The 22,989-nt window shown below is 39.0% G+C and overlaps 2 protein-coding genes across 2 annotated transcripts in view; both read right to left on the bottom strand.

Annotated features, from left to right (window-relative positions):
* The window catches only part of LRRC36 (leucine rich repeat containing 36), a 61,333-nt gene extending 38,450 nt beyond the window's left edge, over nucleotides 1-22,883 (bottom strand). The window contains exons 1-5 of the mRNA XM_043898791.1: nucleotides 22,754-22,883; nucleotides 9,127-9,254; nucleotides 5,867-6,059; nucleotides 4,970-5,066; nucleotides 1,982-2,070 (exon numbers count right to left, since the gene is read on the bottom strand). Coding sequence (XP_043754726.1) covers nucleotides 1,982-2,070; nucleotides 4,970-5,066; nucleotides 5,867-6,059; nucleotides 9,127-9,254; nucleotides 22,754-22,823 — 577 coding nt within the window. The 5' untranslated portion in view covers nucleotides 22,824-22,883. The remainder of the gene's footprint in view (nucleotides 1-1,981; nucleotides 2,071-4,969; nucleotides 5,067-5,866; nucleotides 6,060-9,126; nucleotides 9,255-22,753) is intronic.
* LOC122691836 (60S ribosomal protein L4) lies at nucleotides 13,363-14,695 on the bottom strand. The gene has a single exon (XM_043898792.1). It carries the CDS (start codon nucleotides 14,639-14,641, stop codon nucleotides 13,373-13,375), a length of 1,269 nt encoding a protein of 422 aa, XP_043754727.1. The 5' UTR covers nucleotides 14,642-14,695; the 3' UTR covers nucleotides 13,363-13,372.
* Nucleotides 22,884-22,989: the final 106 nt, after the last annotated feature.

Below are 22,989 nucleotides of genomic sequence, written 5' to 3'. Positions count from 1 at the left end.
GTGCACTGGGAAGACCCAGAGGGGTCTAGTGGAGAGGGAGGTGGGAGGGGGGATTGGGATGGGGAACACATGTAAATCCATGGCTGATTCATGTCAATGTATGACAAAAACCACTACAATACTGTAAAGTAATTAGCCTCCAACTAATAAAAATAAATGAAAAAAAAAAAAGAAATGGGGAACTGATGCAGAGAAACTGTACAAGTTGTCAAAGCTAGACCAATATGTTTAAGAGTCATCAACAGGGAGGAAATAAAGCTAGCTGTGGAAACAGATGAGCTTAATAGGGCAGAGAGTAGAGAAAGAAGAGAATCTGAAGGCACAGCCTAGGTATGCTTATTTTAGGGGTATGGGAAAAGAGAGAGGGAACTTTGAAACAGTCGAAAATTATGCAGTGAAGAGACCAGGATGAGGATCCAAGACAGTGAAGATTCCCTGCCATCCTAAATGACTGGTGGGAAACACTGTTTGAACAGCTGCGCTAGTGGGAAATATTTTCTAGAAAGTTTTGTCCTAGCCTGTGGCACAAACATTAATGTGGTATAACCACTTTAGTCATACTGGATTACCAACAGTGCTTACAAGCAACACTCCCCAGGGATCTAGCACAAAACATTATTTTCAGCAGAAAGCAAAGATCTTTAATGTTTCAAAGCAGCAAAATAAATTTAATATTAAAAAAAAAATTCCAGCAACAGCTGGAGCTTCTGAGCACCTTTAGAAATGGGACCCGTGTCTAGTAAAGCAGTTTGTTCTCAGTAAAGGCTGTGTACTTTCAAACATTTTAATTCTAGAGTGACTGTGTGTGCTTATGACATGTAATGATATAAATGACATTTAATTCAGCTCATACAAAAAATGTAATCAAATTATGCTTCAGTGTATCTTTGTCTTTCCGGAAATGGATACATAAATGCTTATACTTATAAAAAAGATAGGAAAGTTGTCTATCAAATTAACTGAGATTCTCTTTAGGGGACAGTCTTCTGAATGATTAAAATGTTCTTTGGGCTTTTCAGTACTTTCCAAAATAACTACAATAGAATTTCATCAATTTTGAAATATAAAAAATGCTATTTAAAATGAAATAGAGCAATCTATGGTCCATGACTTACATGTGCTGAGATCTCTAAGAAAGAAAAATAAAAATCATACCTCACTATGGCTTATTTCACCACGAAATACTGCATGAAAATAACTTGTCAACTAATGTCTACATGGATAGATACAAAGTCAGGAAATAAAATACTGTATATTACAAACTGAAAACCCTTCGTGTCTAAACTACATCATTAATCTATTAATTATTGTTGAGATTTTAAGGATTAATTTTTAGAGTTTGTATATAATTCAATAGACTCTTCAAAAAGGGACAGAGACCTCAAGCCAGAAAAAATTTTCTCAAGTGAAAGGTCATCTGATGAGTGCCAAATTAATCCATATGGGCCCACTGCATGCAAGTTCTCTATTGGAAAGCTTTCTTCTAGCCTGTGGCATGACCATGAATGTAGCATAACCACTTTATTCATGTTGGATTACCAATACAGCTTACAGGCAACAATTCCCAAGAATATAGCACAAATAGATTCTGCAGCTGCAAAGTTTCAAGGGGGAGACGCCAAGAGGCTAAGGGTGTGAGCTGCACTGATGCAGATGAGTCCTGAGTCTCTGGCTAATGAATCCTGTGGGGATTGGCAATGCAATTTTCAGGATGTACTAATGATATAAAGTGATGTAAGTGAAATTGAACTCTCTGAGTACAGCTTGTACACTTTGATGGGTTCTGGCTTAGGCCTGCTTAGTAAATAGGGCTTCTCTGGCAGTGAGAGAAAGAAGGAAAAACACAAACTGGTAAATCTTATGCTTGTTTCAAATCTATGTTATTTCTCAACTATTGTGTCTTCATCCTACTCAAGATTGGCCATAAAAACAGAAACAATTAATGTTTTAATTGTTTTGTGGTCAGAAAGGGAAAACTTACCAGTTTCAATTCTGTTATTACTATCAGTGCTGACTTTTGATGCAGTGCTCTCATTTGTTACACAGTTTTTTACTGTCTTCTCCCTAGAGCTGTCACATCAAATAATTTATTTAAAACTGAAAGAAGCTTCTGAGATCATGAGTAAAGGTTATTTAGAAAAAAAACATTTCAGGGTGATCATTTTTTTTTTCCAAATGCTCCAGAACATATTATTTTCATAAATATTTCAGTTAAAACTATTTTTTAAAAAGTCATAGTATTTTCATTGGGAAATGAGAAAGAAAGACACTACAGTTCACCCTTGAAAGCATGAAAGCCAGAAAATTCCGAACTTAGATACTCTGTTTTCTTGACATAAACTTAGATGACTCAGGGAGTAATATTTTATATTATAAAATTAAAATATTTTCTTTTGAATTAAAAATTTCATAGGATACAAAAAGGATGGTTCTTCTACCAAGAATTACAATGCAGACAACTATAACCATTAGTTTGAAAAAGAAATAAGAAAGGTGAGTGTTTGCACTTGATTGATATAGTATGTTAAGACTGGTGTGTACAGATTAGAAAATACATTAAGTACAGACAGCCTAAACTATGAGCCAAGCACTTTACTCTCATCATTTCATTTAATCATAAAAGCTCTCTCATTAATCTATAATCACCATTTTATAGGTTGGGGGACTTGGGACTCAGAAAGGCTTAAAAGAAAAATTCGTCACCCAAGGTTGGAGAGCTTATAGAGTATTAATGTTAATTCTGGACACTTGAGCAACATTTTACTTCTGTTTTTGCAATCACTATAAGGTAACTAAACAGAAATATAGTGGTGATAATTGCCTCACTAGGAAGTTTATTCAGTTATATATTAACTCACCTCTGGATTTCTGTAGGAACAAGGTACTCCAATGCATTTAAAATAGGAATTAATTTACAAAGTATATATACAAATAATTTTTAAGAACTATTCCATTTCTTTCTACAGCAAGGTGAATTTTAGTCTATGTAAATTTTAATCTCATTAACCTCAGGGCTTCCCACTTGGCCCAGTGGTAAAGAATCCACTAGCAAGGAAGGAGACCTGGGTTCAATCCCTGGGTCAGGAAGATTCCCTGGAGAAGTAAATGGCAACCCACCCCAGTATTCTTGCTTGGGAAATTCCATGGGCAGGGAAGCCTAGCAGGCTACAGTTCATGGGGTCGCAAAAGAGTCAGACTTAGCGAATATACAACAACAAATTAACCTGGACTTTAAAATATAGGGAACTTACGGGCTTCCATTGTGGCTCAGGAGTAAAGAATCCACCTGCCGCAGAAGCCACAGGTTTGACCCCTAATCCAGAAAGATCCCACATGTCAAAGAGCAACTAAGCCCATGCACCACAACTATTGAGCCTGTGCTCTAGAGCCACAGCTACTGAATCCCTTGTGTGTGGAGTCCATGCTGTGCAACAAGAGAAGCAATCTTAACGAGAAGCCTGCACAGTACAACTATAGAGTAGCCCTTGCTTGCTGCAACTAGAGAAAAGTCCGAGCAGCAATGAAGACTGAATGCTCAATGAAGACTGAGCATAGCCAAAAATAAACAAATATTTTTAAAAATAGGGAACTTAAAAAAATAGAGAAATAAGGTTGCTCTCTGAGGGTAAAATTACAAAACATATAATGATGAGAACAGAGACAGGCAGAGTCACCAGGAAAGAGCAGGATCCCAGGCCAACAGGCATGGACTTCACTTAATCATCATTCAGCAAACTATTTCTTAGCACCGCTCATGGGCCAGACGTTGTTCTAGGCACTAGGGATACTGCAGTAAACAAGACAAGCAAGGTTTTTGTTCTCAGGGAGCTTATATTCTAGTGGAGGGGAAAGATAAAAAAGAAGTAAAGAAAAAACATTCTGAGGAAGAATATTTAGTGTTGTGTGGACATTTTCATATCTTATCAAATTTAAAATGGTATGTATAGGAAGCAAACTGCTATAAAATAAATATATTTATTATTTTATTATTAATATATTTATATATTGATTGTATGATATATAAGGTCTTATGTTGCTATAATATATAAACATGCACAGACAAAATACACAGACACATATACATATACCTAAAACTAAGAAGATATTTACCATAATATAATTAGTGTTTCTTTCTGGGTAGTGTGATTAAAAGTGGCTAACATTGTTTTTTTTCTACTTTCCATATTTTCACAATAAATACACATTCCTTCTATCATCAGGAAAAAAGTACTAATAATATATCTACATATGTATATAGGTACACAGATGTCTGAAAGGATGTATACCAAACATTACTAGTAGTTAACTTAATAGCAAAATATAGGGTGATTCTGACTTTTTCTCCTGCACTTCTGTGTTATTTGTTTATCATAAACTTCTATTTTTCAAAAATAATAAAACAACTTTTTTTAAAAAGCATGAATTTGGGGGTAGAAGATATGGTACCTTATTTTGACAAAATTTTAATAATAAAAAATGGAAAAATCTACCATTCAGATACTTTAGAGCTTAAAGGGCCATTTACTTTTGGTTTTGTGCAAAAATGCTTCCCTTATCATTCTTTAACAAATTTATCTCTAATGAGCCTGCCCATGGTAATGTAATCCTCCTAATTCAATAGGAAAAGACCATGTACTGATTTATAACTCTACCAAGAAAGGGCTGGCAAACATTTATGGGAATAAGTAATTCCATAAAATCCCTATCTATAAACTCTGAACAATAACTTTAGAGAAGGTACAATTATATCCAAAGAAGACCCAGTGGTTCAAGAAAGCAGAAATGTACCACTGAGGGCCAGATTCTCACCTCAGATAAATCTGAAAATTTTGCATAGATACTTTGATTTCTGATCTGAGGATTCTTATAACTTGTAGAGATTTCTGCTGGATAATGAAGAAAGTTAAGCAGGAATTCACTACTCTCTGTCCAGAACCAAACTAAAAAAAATTTTTGGTAAAAATCTTACCTTTTTTCCACCTCTAAAAGAAAATTTTCACTGTTGCCCAACTGACTAAAATGCAGCTTGGCAGCTTTTCTCTCACTTTCTCGTACAGCTCGGTCATCTGGAGGAAAAAACCGTGGTCTGAGCATATTTCTTTTTTTGGAGTAAATAGTAGTGGGTCAGAAAAGCATATTCACAGAGTAAAAACTAAAGATCAATCTCATCTTTTGTGTAGACGGGTCACAGAATAATGCTATTATGTTGTCATTGGAGTAAGTAGTAACTCAGGGAGACTACAGGGACACCATAGCAACAACTGTCACCTAAGTGTAACTATCGCTACAGGAAAGTACAGTTTGGGCAGCAAACAATCCAAATGGCCTAATCTTTTTTTTTTTCAAATGGCCTAATCTTAAAGGCTGAAAGTCACACCATTTCTAAAAGACTTTACTTAACTTCCCTATAACTTTCCCAGGAGCATGTAACATAGAAGTTTATATCAATGAGAATAAAATTATAAAGAAATACAGACTAACTCATTTGAAGGACTATGTATTGTTCCTTGCCAACTAAGCCTCAAAAAGTTGCTATATTCATTTTCTACTGCTAATGTAGTTACAAAGTTGGGGCACCTGGAAAAATAAATGTCAAACTGGAAACTTTTTGTTGGGGAGGAAGTGGTGGTGAAACCATCAACTGAAGAAAACTAAAGCTGGAAGTAACTGATAAAATCATAGACTGTCATTCAATAAACAATAAAAGGACTCGTCATACATCCTGCCAACACAAAAGTTACATAAATATTGACTAATAAACAAATATATCCTGCCAGTGCACACTCTGGGCCAACATCCAAAAGGTTAGGAGGCAGCTGGTTTAAAGTAAGATTTTGGGACAAAGAACAAGGGAGGAGGGTCTCACCCAGTTTCTCCAGAGTTTGTAGCGTATAGACAGCAAAGAGCCTATAATCTGTATCTTTCCTGACAACAGGATTGAGTCTCAAATCTAGTTCTTTGAGGAAGGGTAAAGGCTGTAGGCGGGACACCTCCACTAATGAAGGAATGTTGTTATAATATAAATTCAGGTCTTGGAGTGAACATAAATACTGGATGCCCTGCAAGGAAAAGACCACATTATGAAAGTGCACGTTGGGAAGGACTAGGAATCTCACAGATAAAGGTAGAAATACAAATATTACTTTCCATCCTTAAACAGTTACCTGAGTCACCCATGAGAAAGGCAGGGTTGAAATTCCCATTTAGTTGCCTGAGAATAAGAATGCTGCAGCCCATGGGCACTGGGTGTAGCTATACATTAAATAGTTCACTGATATCATACATTTCCTCCTCTATAAGCTCTGACATTCAAATATCTGCAGTCAGTTTTATACTTCTGTTGCCTCTCGTCACTCTTCCAATCTAATCCTTCCCGGTAGTAGCCAGGCCAAGTCACTTTTGCACTTCTCTCACCCTTGCTACAACCACTCTCCTGACCCAAAAAGCCCTCAAGAGGGAGGGAGGCAAAAGAGAGATGGTTCTAAGGAAAGGGTATGGAAAAAAAATTAAGTGTGTATGTATTTTGTTGTTGCTCTGTCACTAAGTCATGTCTGACTCATTGTGACCCTATGGACTGCAGCACTCCAGGCTCCCCTGTGCTTCACTATCTCCCAGAGTTTGCTCAGATTCATATCCATTGAGTTGGTGATGCTGTCTAACCATCTCATCCTCTACTGCCCCCTTCTCCTTTTGCCTTCAATCCTTCCCAGCATCAGGGTCTTTTCCAATGAGTCGACTCATCACATCAGGAGGCCAAAGTATTCTATGTATAAGTTCTTATATTAATATCTCAAGACCTCACTTTTAGGATGAAAGAACTACATGGCAAAACCAAACAATGCAATCTCCAAGTCTTCACTCCTGGACCAACCTGGAGCCCCCTTTTTCCCCTTCAGGGTTACTGCCACCACACAAGCGCCGCATCCTCCGATCAGTCAGTTCCTCTTGGTAGAAATGCTCTTCCTTCTTCTCTTCTCTCTGTGGACTTAGCAACCCCACCCCCTCCACTTCTCTAGCAACAGTGCAATCAGAACTGGGACACTTGAGAGGAAAAGCCACAGTTTTTCTCCTTTACTAAAACCTACTATTGAAACTAATTGTTTAATTTTCATGTATTTAGCTAGTTAGGTGCTTTGGCCCAACACTAAATTACAGGACAATATTTCAAAACATGTACATATATGTATAGTCACACACTTTTAATATTAAAAATGCTTACCATAAAAGGAACTCTGTCATTGAGAGTTATTTCAGAAAGGTAAAATTATTTTCCATCACCTATTTATAAAATAATGTTTATATTCTTTTCTCATTTAAAATTAACCTTTTTTAATTGCAGGAAGTTTAGAAAACTCAAGGATATATTCAAAACATTTCTGAATTGAACCCTGCCTACAGTTTAACGCATTTCTTTCTGGCTATTTTCAGTTCCACTAACTGCTACATTGTGAAAGGATAAATGGTTAGGGATATTTATCAATGCTTTTGGCATCACTCTCAGGGTAGCACACCATTAGGGCCATCTTTAAATGTATCTAATGTCCCAGCTCAAGTAATCTTTTAATGTCTCAGTATAATAGTCAAGGGAGCGATTCCAATCCTCCTCTCACATTTCCCCACTGGCATAAATTCATGTATTCTCAATGCTACATTAGAAATAAACACAAAAGATTTCCCCCTTGAAAAAAGCAAGCAAAATGATTTGGAGCTGCTAGAGATGAATACCTGCAGAAAAATCACAGAAGTAAAAAAAAAAAAAATCTAGAAAACTGGCATTTACTAAGTGCTTTCTATATGCCAAACACTACCAGGAGTCTTATATATGTAATTTTTGATTAGTTGTACTAATTTGATTGATCTTCACAACAGTTTTTCAGGCAATTTACAGAAGTAGAAAAAAAGGGAGTGCAAAAGCAAATGATAGCAATGTTCACTCAGTCTTTTTAGTCTGAAAAAACAAACAGTAAAAATACATATGAGAAGAGGAGGCCTAAATAACTCTGTACTAATACTTTCTGAAATAGGTGAGCCAGATACAAAGGGCTCTTATCTAAGATTCTAAAGACCTAGTTTAACTTGGAATTTCTGCTCTTAGAATCCTAGTTGGAAATTTGATCTAGCTTGGATTTCTTCTTTCAGGGCCCTTAGTTTCAGATCTTGAGATCAGGTCTGATTTGTGTTGTTGAAAAGTTTCCCCTAAGAAATGCAAAACTAGCAGAATAATCCCGATCAGTAACCAATCTTAGACAGCATCTGTAAGTCTTTCACCTTCAGTCTTGCAAAGAAGGGCTTTATCAAGACAGACTTGTAGCTGGGCAAAAAGGGAACGGTGGAAGAAATACTATCTGGGGGTCTACACAAAGAAAAGAAAATTTCCATTTCTGTGTGTGAGGGTGTTTATGTTTGTAGAGCTCTTGCTTTGTGTTTGCTAATCCTCACACTTTCTGCTTAAGCACCTACTTTCCTGAACTGTCCTCTGCTCCACCATCTCCTGGCCTGGAAGTTTTTCTTTGTTTTCAAGACCATCATTTTCTCCCCCTCCTGAAAAAAACTCACAGTAGCAAACTAGGCCAGTGTTTCTCCATATATGTTCCATGCATCAACATCATCAGAATCCCTTGGGAAATGTCCTGGACCCACTGCATATTTATTAACTCAGACTCTCTCTCTCTCAGAATAAGGACTAAGACTCTGTATTTTTATTAATATTTTTTTATTTATTAGTTTTTATTATTTATTTTGCCATGCCACACAGGGGATCTTAGTTCCCCAATCAGGGATTGAACCTATACCCTCAGCAGTGAAAACATGAGTCCTAATCCCTAGCTGCCAGAAAATCTCCAAGAATCTGTACTTTTAACAATGCTCCTCATAATTTTTTAACACACATTAAGAATCATAACTATTTCCCTAGGAAGTGACAGTTTTCTTTTAGTATAAAAGAAATTTTTTCCCACTATCTTATAATTTAAATGTCAAACATAAAGCAAAATTGAAAGAATTTTATGGTGAATAACAAAATTTAGTTTGGAAACATTTAAAAGGATATTCCCCAAGCTGATATTCTTTTACTTCTTCCCATCAAAAAAAACAAAAAACTGTCTGGTCATAAAACACAGAACTTACCTTCAGGCTAGTGATCAAATTTCTTGATAAATCTAAGGATCGGAGACTTTTAAAATTTCTGAAGGCATCGCCGATGGAATGGATTTTTCCAGCATAAGATCCCTGCAATGAAAGAGACTCCACCAGTTCTGAAAAGAGATCATCAGTAGATATATTATGATCTCTGTTTGGAAAAAGAGCAGAGTCATTGAAAACAGGCCTTCCTTTCTCCCACATCTCATCTGTGAAAAGTCCTACATTCAAGGCTCATAAGAAGAGCAGATCTTCCTTTTAAAATTAGCAATATGGTCTAATGCAATGACATCAAGACTTGGTTTTACAGAAACCTTGAGTTTCTTTAAGTACCCTGAATGACGTAGTAAGAGTCTCCCAAAGTTCTCAAAACAAACAACAAATTCAGCAATCCCACTGCTAGGATTTAGCCCTATAGACAGTACAGCATTTTGCCAGGATATATGATATAGACCAGAAGGATGTCAATTGCAGTAAAGTTTTAGGATAGTGAAAGAAAGAAAGAGAGGGAAGGAGGGAAGAAGAAAGGGAGAGAAAGAGGAAGCAAAAGGAGAAAAAGAAAATCATCAAAGGGCTCATCAGTAGAAGAGCAGAACTAGATGGCCTAAGTAGCAGTGCACTGAACAATGTACTAGATCTGTGACCTTGTAAAAGTCACTTAACTTCTCTGTGCATCCATTTCATCATGTGATAAATGAAGATTACAACATTACTTATCTCATAAGATGTTGTAAGGATTTAATGACTATATGTATTGTATATATATAGTTGTTGCTGTTGTTTAGTCTCTAAGTCATGTTCAACTCTTTTGCGACCCCATGGACTGTAGCCCACCAGGCTCCTCTGTCCATGGGATTTCCTAGGCAAGAATACTGGAATGGATTGCCATTTTCTTCTCCAGGGAATCTTCCCGACCCAAGGATTGAATCCGCATCTCCTTCATTGGCAGGTGAGTTCTTTACTGCTGAGCCACCAGGAAAGCCCATAAACATATACGCATATGTATGTGTGTGTGAGAGAGAGAGTATACAAAACTTAGAATAGTGCCTGACACATGGTGCTATATACATGCTAATTATTATTATATAATCATTTAAAAGAATGAGGTAGATTTGTAGATGCTTGTATGGAAAGATCTCAAAGACACTGAAAAAAAGTGTGACTTTGTGTCTGTATATGTGTGACTGTGTTTTATTTATTTATTTATATTTTTAATATAAATTTATTTATTTTAATTGGAGGCTAATTACAATATTGTAGTGATTTTGTCATACATTGACATGAATCCACCATGGGTGTACATGTGTTCCCTATCCTGAACCCCCCTCCCACCTCCCTCCCCATCCCATCCCTCTGGGTCATCCCAGTGCACCAGCCCCAAGCACCCTGTCTCATGCATCAAACCTGGACTGGCGATCTGTTTCACATATGATAATATACATGTTTCAGTGCCATTCTCCCAAATCATCCCACCCTCACCCTCTCCCACAGAGTCTAAAAGACTGTTCTATATATCTGTGTCTCTTTTGCTGTCTCACATATAGGGTTATTGTTACCATCTTTCTAAATTCCATATATATGCGTTAGTATACTGTATTGGTGTTTTTCTTTCTGGCTTACTTCACTCTGTATAATAGGCTCCAGTTTCATCCACCTCATTAGAACTGATTCAAATGAATTCTTTTTAATGGCTGAGTAATATTCCATTGTGTATATGTACCATAGCTTTCTTATCCATTCATCTGCTGATGGGCATCTAGGTTGCTTCCCTGTCCTGGCTATTATAAACAGTGCTGCGATGAACATTGGGGTGCACGTGTCTCTTTCAGATCTGGTTTCCTTGGTGTGTATGCCCAGAAGTGGGATTGCTGGGTGATATGGCAGTTCTATTTCCAGTTTTTAAAGAAATCTCCACACTCTTCTCCATAGTGGCTGTACTAGTTTGCATTCCCACCAACAGTGTAAGAGGGTTCCCTTTTCTCCACACCCTCTCCAGCATTTATTGCTTGTAAACTTTTGGATAGCAGCCATTCTAACTGGTGTGAAATGGTACCTCATTGTGGCTTTGATTTTCATTTCTCTGATAATGAGTGATGTTGAGCATCTTTTCATGTGTTTGTTAGCCATCTGTATGTCTTCTTTGGAGAAATGTTTGTTTAGTTCTTTGGCCCATTTTTTTATTGGGTTGTTTATTTTTCTGGAATTGAGCTTCAGGAGTTGCTTGTATATTTTTGAGATTAATTCTTTGTCAGTTGCTTTGTTTGCTACTATTTTCTCCCATTCTGAAGGCTGTCTTTTCACCTTGCTTATAGTTTCCTTTGCTGTGCAAAAGCTTTTAAGTTTCATTAGGTCCCATTTGTTTATTTTTGCTTTTAAAGAATATATGTGTGTGTGTACTTATGTGTGTATATGTGTGTGTGTGTGTGTGTATATATACATACATACATACATGTATGTCAAACTAGACTTCTGACAGCACTGAAAAGAGGAGAATCTCTAAACTGCCAATAGGAGCTCACTGGCAAGTGTGGTGGGCCAAAATGAGAACAGGAACAAAAACTGGAAGGAGGTTCTGCAGAATCCCATTTGCAGGTGACTGCCAAGGAACTGCACCGAAATAAGTTCTTAGGTACTGGAGCAGTCTAGGCCCTATAAATTATAAAAAAACATGAAACAAGATCCTTTTCAAGATAAGACTCATCCCTGAGAGAAATAATCAGAACAGAATCCACACTGAATGGAATACAGACAAGAAGTTCAAAAGAAAGAGAAGGTCTAGATACAAGTCCGGGAGGAAAGCAGAGACTGCAGATCTCAGGAAGCTTAAAGCCCTATTTTTCGTACTTTGTGAACACAACAGAAGAGGGAGCTCCAAACCCTGAAACTAGAAAAGTTATTCTGGCCCAGCTAAAAGTATAGAAAACCTAAAGCACTTTAACAAAGACACAGAAAAGGTTTATAGTCAAATTGAATATGAGGTTATTAAAACAAAAAAGAACAAAAACAGAATAGCATCCCTAAAGAATGAAAGCACTCCAAAAAGATACATCCACAAAACAAAGGAAACCTTTAACTTAGTATTTCAAAACAAATTTCAAAAGCTAAAAGACGTCATAACAAAGTGTGCTGCTGCTGCTAAGTCACTTCAGTCGTGCCCGACTCTGTGCGACAACATAGATGGCAGCCCACCAGGCTCCTCCATCCATGGGATTTTCTAGGCAAGAGTACTGGAGTGGGGTGCCATTGCCTTCTCCATAACAAAGTGTAGCAGTTCTCAAAACATCGTCCCTAGATCCCTGGAGATCCCTGAGACATGCACAGGGGTCCACAAAATCAAAACTATTTTAAAAAATTATTTTCATAATAATATTAAAACATTAACAACTATTTTTACTGTGCTGATATTTGCACGTAGGGTATAACAGCAAAAACTACTGAGGCCTTAGAATGACTTGAGGCAGTGGCATCAAACTTTACTTAGTCATAGTATTGTATTCTTCACCATTATATGCATGCAGTTTAAAAAAAGAGCCATTTTTTCTTAAGAATGCCCTTGAAAAAGCAGTAAAAATGGTTAATTTTAGTAAATCTTGACCCTTGAGTACATCTCTTTTATATTGTGTTCCTAAATGGGAGGTATGCATGAAGTATTTCTGCTGCATACTGATGTATGCTAGATGCCTAGCAGGAAAACACTTGTGTGGGTTTTGAGATGCCAGCTTAACTAGCCATTTTTTGGGGGGGAGGTAACTACTGTTACTATAAAATTCTGACATACTTGAATGGCTGTGAGACATTTTCTTAAAAATAAAGAAAGTGAGACTGTCACTTCAGTCAAAGCAAGTAATAGTAACTGTTGTCAACATATGAGCTTCCAAGCTGAAATTAGAATTTTGATAAACTTGTATTTGCCACCATAAACTTGACAGATTCCAAAACCTAAAGCTCTCCCTAGTGAAATTTGTGATGATATTAACAAATATGATTTTTTAATGTTATATAATGAAATTTGTCAATATTTGGAAGATCTACATAAGTCAGTGAGTTAATATCTTTCAAATGATGGATGCATGATGTTAATGTACCAATGGATTTTAATGTAACAGAGTACAAAAAGTTCATGATATGGTTTTTTTTTTTTTTTTCATGTTCTCATTGCCTCTTTGTTCAGGTCTTTATTCAAAATTAGCTGTCCAAAATGATTTGGCATTTATGGTATAAACAAATTTTAAGTTTATGCAGCAGCCTTCTTTTCCTCTGAGGTGGGTTTCTTTTCTGTGGGCTTCTTCTCAGCTGCTGGTTTCTTGGTCCCTGCAGCCTTTTTTCCCACCACAGGCTTCTTCAGCTTCTTATCGCCAACAGCCTTCTTTTCTTTGTTTCCCACCACAGGCTTCTTGCCCTCAACCCCCTTCTGATCTGATTTGGCTTCTAGTGCTGCTGCTGCCTTATCCATGCGGATTTTGTGGTTCTTGGCCTGTCGAAGAATGGTGTTCCGGCGCATGGTCTTTGCGTATGGGTTAAGCTTCAACATGATTCTCAGGTTTTTCAGTGGATTCTTCTTCAGGACTCTGCGATGAATCTTCTTGCATGGTGCTCGGAGTGCCCTTTGGATTTCTGGGCTTTTCAAGATTCTGCTAAGGTCTGTATTGAGCATCTTGTGCATGGGGAGGTTGTAGTTACTCTTGAGGGAGGCTGCTTTACGCCAAGTGCCGTACAGCTCATCTAACTTTCGGAAAGCACTTTCAGTCCAAATGCAGAAACGTCCCACATGACCACCAGGAGCAAGTTTCAAAATGTTCAGCTTGCTTACATTAAGCAGAGTAATTCCAGGAATGTTTCTGAAGGCCTTGATGATACCATTGTCTTCATTATAGATGATGCAGGGTCCCCTGCGCTGGATACGGCGACGGTTTCTCATTTTGCCTTTGCCAGCTCTCATTCGCTGAGAGGCGTAAACCTTTTTGATATCATTCCAGGCCTTAAGTTTCTTCAGAAGCAAAACAGCCTCCTTGGTCTTCTTGTAGCCTTCAACTTTATCTTCAACCACCAAAGGAAGTTCAGGAACTTCCTCTATACGATGACCTTTAGACATGACCAGCGCTGGTAAGGCTGAGGCAGCCAGTGCAGAGCAGATGGCGTATCGCTTCTGCGTTGTATTCACTCTGTGGTGCCAACGTCGCCAGGTCTTGGTTGGTGCAAACATGCGGCCCCCACGACACATATTTCCAAAAGCACCCTGACCAGAACGGTGAGTCCCGCCACCTCGAACCCTGGGAATTCGAGCCACAGCTCTGCCGGTACCCCAAGACTCAGCACTGGTTTGATGACCTGCTAATTCACTGACAGCATAGGGCTGTCTGTTGTTTTTGCGCAAGTTGGTGTGAACAAAGTTAACAATATCGGGTCGAATGGGAGCCTTGAATACAGCAGGCAAAGTGAGATTTTTGCCAGAGGACTCCCCCTTTTCGGAGTACACTGATATCAGTGGACGAGCACACGCCATGGCGGGGAGAGGAGAAGGCCACGCTCCTCTCAACCCGGCGGCTCCCACAGGAAAAGCCATGATATGGTTTTATATTTCAGATACAACTAACCTTTAAGAAACTACCATTTGCTCAGTTATCGTGTCATAGCAAAGAAGAAAATTCACCGAAAAGGATATTTAAATACTTCTTCCTTTTGGGAGGGCTTCCCTGGTGGTCCAGGGTTAAGAATCCATCTTGCAATGCAGGAGACACCAATTGGATCCCTAGTCTGAAAGATCCCACATGACACAGGGCAACCAAACCTGTGCACCACAACAATGGAGCCTGTGCTTTGGAGCCCACCAGCCATGACTACTGATTCTGTGCAGCAACTGCTGAAGCCTGTGCACTCCAGAGCGTGTGCTCCACAAGAGAAGCCACTGCAATGAGAAGCCACAAACTGCAACTGGAGAGTAGCCTCCATTCTCTGCAAGTAGAGAAAGCCTGTGCGCAGCAGTGAAGAGCTGACATACCCTAAATAAACATTCCCCTTTTTCAACTATATATCTATATAAGGCATGACTTCATGTATGTGTGTGTGTGTATATATATATATATACATATATATATATATTTCAATCAAACAACCTCATATTTAACACAGAGGAAGATATGAGAATATGGATGTCTTCAATTAAGACATTAAAAAGACATTATATATGTTAACATGTAATGGGTATGTTATGGTTATCTTTTAATGACTTACAAATAAATATTTAAAAATTTTGTTTCAGCATCAAATATGGTAAATATAAGCAGATGTAATCCACATTAACCAAAGCTCTTTGAATAATATTTAAATAAGAGTGTAATGGAATCCTGAGACCAAAAATTTTGAGAATTGTTGAAAAATGTAAATTAGACTGAGTGGCTTATAAACAACAAACAATTATTTCTCACAGTTCTGGAGACTGGAAGTCCAAGATCAGGGTGCTGGCATGACTGGATTCTGGTGAAAGCCTTCTTCCAGGTTCCAGACTGCCTACTTCTCCGTGTTTCCTCACACAGTGGAAGAGGGCAAGGGAACTTTCTCTTTGGTCTCTGTTATAAAGTCATTAAACTCTTTTATGAGGGCTTCCCTGGTGGCTCAGAGGTTCAAGTGTCTGCCTCCAATGCGGGAGACGCGGGTTCGATCTTTGGGTTGGGAAGATCCCCTGGAGAAGGAAATGGCAGCCCACTCCAGTATTCTTGCCTGGAGAATCCCATGGTCGGAGGAGTCTGGTAGGCTACAGTCCATCGGGTAGCAAAGAGTCAGACACGACTGAGCGACTTCTCTCTCTTCTCTCCCTGGTGGTTCAGATGGTAAAGAATCTGCCCACAGTGCGGGAGACCTGGGTTCAGTTTCTGCGTCAGGAAGATCCCCCGGAGAAGGGAATGGCAACCCATTCCATTATTCTTGCCTGGAAAATTCCATGGACAGAGGAGCCTGGTGGGTTACAGTCCATGGAGTTGCAAAAAGTTGGACACAACTGAGTGACTAACACTTTCTTTCACTTTCAAGACCTAACCACCTCCCAGAGGACACACCTCTTAATACCATCATATTAGGCATTAGAATTTCAACACATGAATAGTTCGGGGGGAGACACAAATATTCAGACTAGAGCATGAGGGCAATAGGAACTCTCATTCACTGCTAGTTAAATGCAAAGGAATAGCTACTTTAAAAGATAGTTTGAAAAAAAAAAAGATAGTTTGGAAGTTTTTTACAAAGCTAAAGATGGCATGCTGCAGTGTTGCAGTCCATGGTGTCGCAAAGAGTCAGAGCCACAACTGAACTGAAACATGACTTTTACTGTAAGATCTAGCAATTATATAGCTCTTTGGTATTTACTCAAGTAAGTTGAAAGTTTACTTCCCCACAGAAACCTGAATGTAAATGTTTATGGCAACTTTATTCATAATTGCCACAACTCAGAAGCAACCAAGATATCCTTCAATAAGTAAATGAATAAACAAAACTATGGTACATTCATATAGTAGAATATTACCCAGCAATAAAATCACTTATGGACCAAGCCATGGAAAGACATAGAGCACCCTTAAATACACATTCAGTTCAGTTCAGTTGCTCAGTCGTGTCTGACTCTTTGCAACCCCATGAATTGCAGCACGCCAGGCCTCCCTGTCCATCACAAACTCCCGGAGTTTACTCAAACTCATGCCCATCCAGTCGGTGATGCCATCCAGCCATCTCATCCTCTGTCGTCCCCTTCTCCTCCTGCCCCCAATCCTTCCCAGCATTAGGGTCTTTTCCAATGAGTCAACTCTTCGCATGAGGTGGCCAAAGTATTGGAGTTTCAGCTTCATCATCAGTCCTTCCAATGAACACCCAGGACTGATCTCCTTTAGGATGGACTGGTTGGATCTCCTTGCAGTCCAAGGGACTCTCAAGAGTCTTCTCCAACACCACAGTTCAAAAGCATCAATTCTTCGGCGCTCAGCTTTCTTTATAGTCCAACTCTCACATCCATACATGACTACTGGAAAAACCGTAGCCTTGACTAGATGGACCTTTGTTGGCAAAGTAATGTCTCTGCTTTTAAATATGCTATCCAGGTTGGTCATAACTTTCCTTCCAAGGAGTAAGTGTCTTTTAATTTCATGACTGCAATCACCATCTGCACTGATTTTGGAGCCCAAAAAAATAAAGTCTGACACTGTTTCCACTGTTTCCCCATCACTAAATGAAAGAAATCAGGTTGAAAATATTCTGCATAATATTCTGAAAAAGGTAACACTAAAAATATCAGTGATATACAGTAATGATGACTAGTTACTAATACTGCATTGCATATTTGAAAGTTGCTAAGACTGGATCTTAAAAGTTGTCATTCTAAGAAAAAAAAATTTTGTTACTATGTAAAATGATAAATGTTACATAGATTTATTGGTGTGATCATTTTGCAATGTATACAAACATCAACCATTATGTTGTACACCTGAAACTAAGTTAATATTATATATCAATTATACATCAGTGAAAAGAATTTTTTTTTATTTTTAAAGAATCATTGGTTCCCAGGGATTATATACTGTATGATTACATGATTACATGACATTCTGAAAAAGGCAACAGGATAAAGGTCAGTGGTTTCCAGAGGTTCACTGGTGAGGGAGGGATGAACAGGTGGAACACTGAGGACCCTTCAGGCAGTGAAACTGTTCTGTTGATACTGTAATGGCATACACATGACTATATATTTGTCAAAACACACAGAACTGTACAACACAAAGTGTGAATCCTAACGTAAACTACAGATCTTAGTTAATAATAATGTATTATCATTGGTTCAACAACCATAACAAATGTACTGCGTGAATGCAAGATACTAATAACAGGAAAACTGGAAGGGGATATAGAGAAAGTGTGATGAAGGAAGAGTTATGGGAACTCTGTACTTTCTGCTCAATTTTTCTATAAACCTAAAACTGCTTTAAGAATTAAAGTCTATTAATAATAAATAATTTTTAAAAGGAATCAAGCACTTTGCTAAAATATGGATGAACCTTAATAAAAACATGCTCAGAGAAAGAAGCCAGACACAAAAGGCAACATATTGTATGATTCCACTTATATGAAATATCTAGAACAAACAAATCCATGGAGACAGAAAGCAGATTTGTGATTGCTTGGGACCACTTATTGCCAGGAGTTGGAAATAAGGACTGACTGTCTAAAGAATATGAGGTCTCCTTTTAGGCTGTGGAACTAGACAGTGGTGATGGTTATACAATGTACTAAGTGATACTTAAATGCATACTTTAAGTTTTACAGGATATGAATTATATCTCAAGAAAAAAAATCCCAACTTTAAGAGCACCATATTGGTAGCTCTGTAGTATGCAATGACCTAATACACTGAGAATCTTGTTACCATGGGGCAAAAGCTAAAGTCAGTTATGATTTCATTCACTGCCCTGCTGCATTTCACATGCCTTTCACTGTATTCTATTTCAAAAAGCAGACATTTTAGCATTTTTAAAGGGAACTAGGATTATCAATCAAATGCTAAACTGCCACTGGGACAGATGTTCTTTGATGATTTACATTGAAGTACAGGTCTTAGGCTTTCCTGGTGGCTCAGATGGTAAAGAATCCAACTGCAATTCAGGAGACCTGGGTTCTGTCCCTGGCTCAGGAAGATTCCCTGGAGAAGGGAATGGCTACCCACTCCAGTATTCTTGCCTGGAGAATTCCAAGGACAGAGGAACCTGGTGGGCTACAGTCCATGGGGTCACAAAGGGTCAGACACGACTTAGTGACTAACACACACAGGTCTTAAGAGATTATGCACTCAGTTTCAACAGTTATAGAGTGAAGACAAATAGACTGTAGAGCAAATCAAACATTGCACGTTATAGATGTCAAGAATAACAGAATGATCTTCCAATTTTACTCCATAGGCTATAATAACTCCAGTGGGCAAAAACATGTTTTATTGATAGTAACAAGTAATCCCTTTATAGAAAACCATTTATATAGTTCACTTATAAACTGAATTAATAATCTTCAATAAAGCTTATTTATAATAATGATGAAAGAGTTTCAAATAAATAAAACAAATAAAAAAGGCCTCAGGAATCTACATGAAAGATCTCCCACTGCTAAATTCTGGACAAACTCAGCATCAGTTATAATAACTGCAAGGGACTGGAACATACCAAACTATTTAAATCCATAAGTTTATAATTATATTAAGAAAACAATGCTACAACTAGTGAAGCCCACTCACCTAGACCCCAAGCTTCACAACAAAAGAAGCCACCATAATGAGAAGCCCATGCACTGCAACTGGAGAGTTGCCCCTGCTCACTGCAACTAGAAAAACCCAGCACACAGCAACGAAGATCCAGCAGAGTCAAAAATAAAATAAGTTATTTTTTTTAATTACTGTAAAATATTTTTAGGTTTTATATGCGACTTTTAAAAGAGTTCTAATCTTTTGAAGACAAATACTAAAATATTCATGGGTTAAGTCACATGACTAGGACTTGTTTCAAACTAGACAGTGCACAGAACTCTCCTGGTGGTCTAGTGGTTGAGAATCCACCTGCCAATGCATGGGACACAGATTCCATCCCTGCTCCTGGAAGAGCCCACACGCCTCGTGGCAACTAAACCCATGTGCCACAACTACTGAAGCCTGTGCTCCTAGAGCCATGCTCTGCAACAAGAGAAGCCACCACAATCAGGAGCCCTTGCATCACAACTAAAGAGTAACCTACAATTTCTGCAACTACAGAAAGCCCACAAGCACCATCAAAGACTCAACACAGTAAAAAAAAATCTCAGGGGACTGAGGGTAGATAGATGATAGGCAGGGTATAGATGAGAGAAGATTGGCCATGAACTGATGATAACTATTGATATTAGGTTGATGGCAGTTCACTATTCTGTCATCTCTACTCTTGGATATACTTATGAATTGCCATAATAAAAAATTATAAAGTACAAATGCTCATATACGTAGAGAATATGTAGAGAGAGCTATCCAAAATATTAGTAACAATGATCACTGTCAGGAAGGAAAACTGGGTGGGGCCAAGGAGGGGGGTAGGGGCTCAAGACTTACTTTTCATAGTACAGTTATTATAGTACCCATATAATAAGTTAATTAACAGAATTATTTTTAGGAACCAAAAAGTACATAATTGCATATTTTATCTTTCTTCCTAGTAATTATCATTAGCCTGCAAATATGCTCTAGTATATCATGTCTTTAAAAACTTGTTAATTCCACTTCATATCCTCTAGCTAATTTCCACTTATGCATTCTCCTTTATAGCCAAATTTCTCGGCAAAGGTTCTTATCTTCTCTATTTCTTTTCCCTCACATATTAATCCCTTTTCATCCCAACCTGACCTGGCTTGCTTCCTCCCTACTCTTCCCTAGTTAGTTACCAATGAGTTCCATGTTGCCAAATCTAACAGACACTTCTCTGCATTAGGTTGCTCAGCCTGTCAATAACATTTGACACTTCTGACCACTCCCTCCTTGATTACAGTGGTTGTGGTTTAGTCGCTAAGTCCTGTCCCAACTGTTGTGATCCCATAGACTGCAGCCCACAGACTCCTCTGGTGGTTTAGTTGCTAAGTCTTGCTACCCCAGGGACTGTAGCCCACCAGGCTCCTCTGTCCACGGGATTTTCCAGGCAAGAATACTGGAGTGGATTGCCATTTTCTTCTCCAAGGAATCTTCCAGACCCAGGGATCAAACCTGGGTCTCCTGTGCTGCACGCAGTCTCCTGCATTGCAGGTGGGTCCTTTACTGACTGAGCCACCAGGGAATTACTTGACACAGTACCCTTTAGTAAATTCCAAAACATCACTTTCCTTCTCCTCTATTTAAGCTTTAAACATTGAAATGCCCTAGGGCTGAGTCTTAAACCTTCTATTATCTATCTACATTATCCAGCCCCATGGCTTTAAACACCATTTATGGGACTTCCCTGGCGGTCCACTGGTTAGGACTCCATGTTCTCACAGCCCCAGGCCTGGATTCATTCCCTGGTTGGAGAACTAATATCGCACAAGCCAAGTGGCAGCCAAAAGAAAGAAAGAAAAAAGATATCTATGTTTTATTGGTAGTAAAAAAGCAAATTGCCAAATCATATTGATATATATGCTCTATCCCTTAAGAAAAAAAGGAATATGTTTGTAAAAACAATGGAAAAGTTATAGAAGGAGGGAGAGGGAAGAATATTTTTTTACTTCAGATACTTTTGTATTGTTTGAATTGTCAGAATGAGCAAAATTAATTTTGTTATTCACATATTATAAAACCAAGCAAACAAGCCAAAAAAAAAAAAATCCTGCCACATATTATTCTAGCTGGATAATGGAAGGCATATGTGCCCCCCCAATCAAATTGAATAAATTCTTTAAAACAAAGGAGAGGAAGAAAGAAAGAAAGGTACAGTATGTCAAGCCAATGAAGCTTTACAAATTAGGGGAGCACAAAGTGGTTTGGAAAAGAAAAACCTGAACTATCTACATGAACCTATTGATATGCACACCAAACCATCATGTAGTGTTTGTTACCAGCATATACTAATTTTGATACATTTTAAATAAATTAAAATAAAACCAAATTATTGCATATTCCCCCAATAAAAAGTACTAGAGAAAGCAAGAAAGGCAACATTTTGTTGTGGTTAGAGGACAGGCTCTGGAATCAGAGTCTAGGTTAATAAACCATTGCTGCATTACTTAGGGCTGTTTGACTTGGAGCATGAGTCTAAACCTAATTTTACTCAACTGTAAAAAAAGAAAGAAAGAAAAGGAACAAAATTGAATCAGGAACACTGATAACTTTAACAACATTTCTACTCCATAAAAACTTAGAAAAGCAAGCTGCGTGAATCAAACCCCAGGTCAAAGGTGGGGTCAGCAGTCACTCCGCCAGGTTCACCTCCAGGACGAAGCGATCTTAACGCTTCGATCTATCAGCTACTATTCCTTTTACCTCAGGCCCCTTTCTGAGTCTCATGAGGCGACACATACAGATGGATCAAGGAAATGGCCAAGTTCTAGAGCAGAAGACTGGACGAAGAGAGGGCTGGCTGATCAAGGAACATCCTTTCCTATTTCACCCTAATCAAGCAAGTTGGGGTGGAAGTTTCCAGAACTGCCAAAATCAACCTTTCGTGTCTCCTCCAATAGCACCCCAACTTCAAACGTACTTCTCACAGCGCTTCCCTTCTCCCATTAGTAGCCCCTCCTGGGGCTCAGTTTCCTTCCACTTAGTCCAATTCTCTGTTCCTGGCCTCAGAGTCCGCTTAACCTCGTTTCTCCTCTCTTTTAGACTCCGCTCCCCTCCCTCAATTTCTCGCCCTCTGCCCCAGATTCCCCGGTAACTGCAGTTCCTTCACCGCTACCTCAGCGTAACCCCTCCTTCGCCTCAGGGACCGCTCCTCTAACTTAGGGGGGCCCCCTCTACCTCAGGGAGCGCTCCTCTACCTCAGAGACCGCTCCTCCGCCGCCGTTCCCCCGTGACTACCTCAGGTTCCTCTGCCTCGCCCTCAGTTTGCTCCCCTCAGCTTCGAACCCCGTGCTCCCGACCCAGACCCTGCCAGCAGGGCCCTACCGGGCTGTTCCATGGTCAGCGCCCCCAGGCGGCGGATGCCCTCCTCGTCCAGCTCCCACTGCTCCGCCATCCCTGCCCGCCTGCCCCGCGGCGTCGCTCACCTGTCGCGGCCCTCGAGACCGCCTGCCGCGCGCCAAGCCCCGCCCAGCGCCGCCAGGCCCCGCCCTGCCCCGCGCGCCGCCGCACTCCCGAGGTCCGTTATTGTCGTGGTCACGTGCCTATCCACCCGCTTCTGG

Source organism: Cervus elaphus, chromosome 4, assembly GCF_910594005.1.
Source record: "Cervus elaphus chromosome 4, mCerEla1.1, whole genome shotgun sequence".
NCBI lineage: Eukaryota > Metazoa > Chordata > Mammalia > Artiodactyla > Cervidae > Cervus > Cervus elaphus.
The sequence above is the reverse complement of the archived record's forward strand: the minus strand, read 5'-3'. Positions and strand labels throughout refer to the sequence as shown.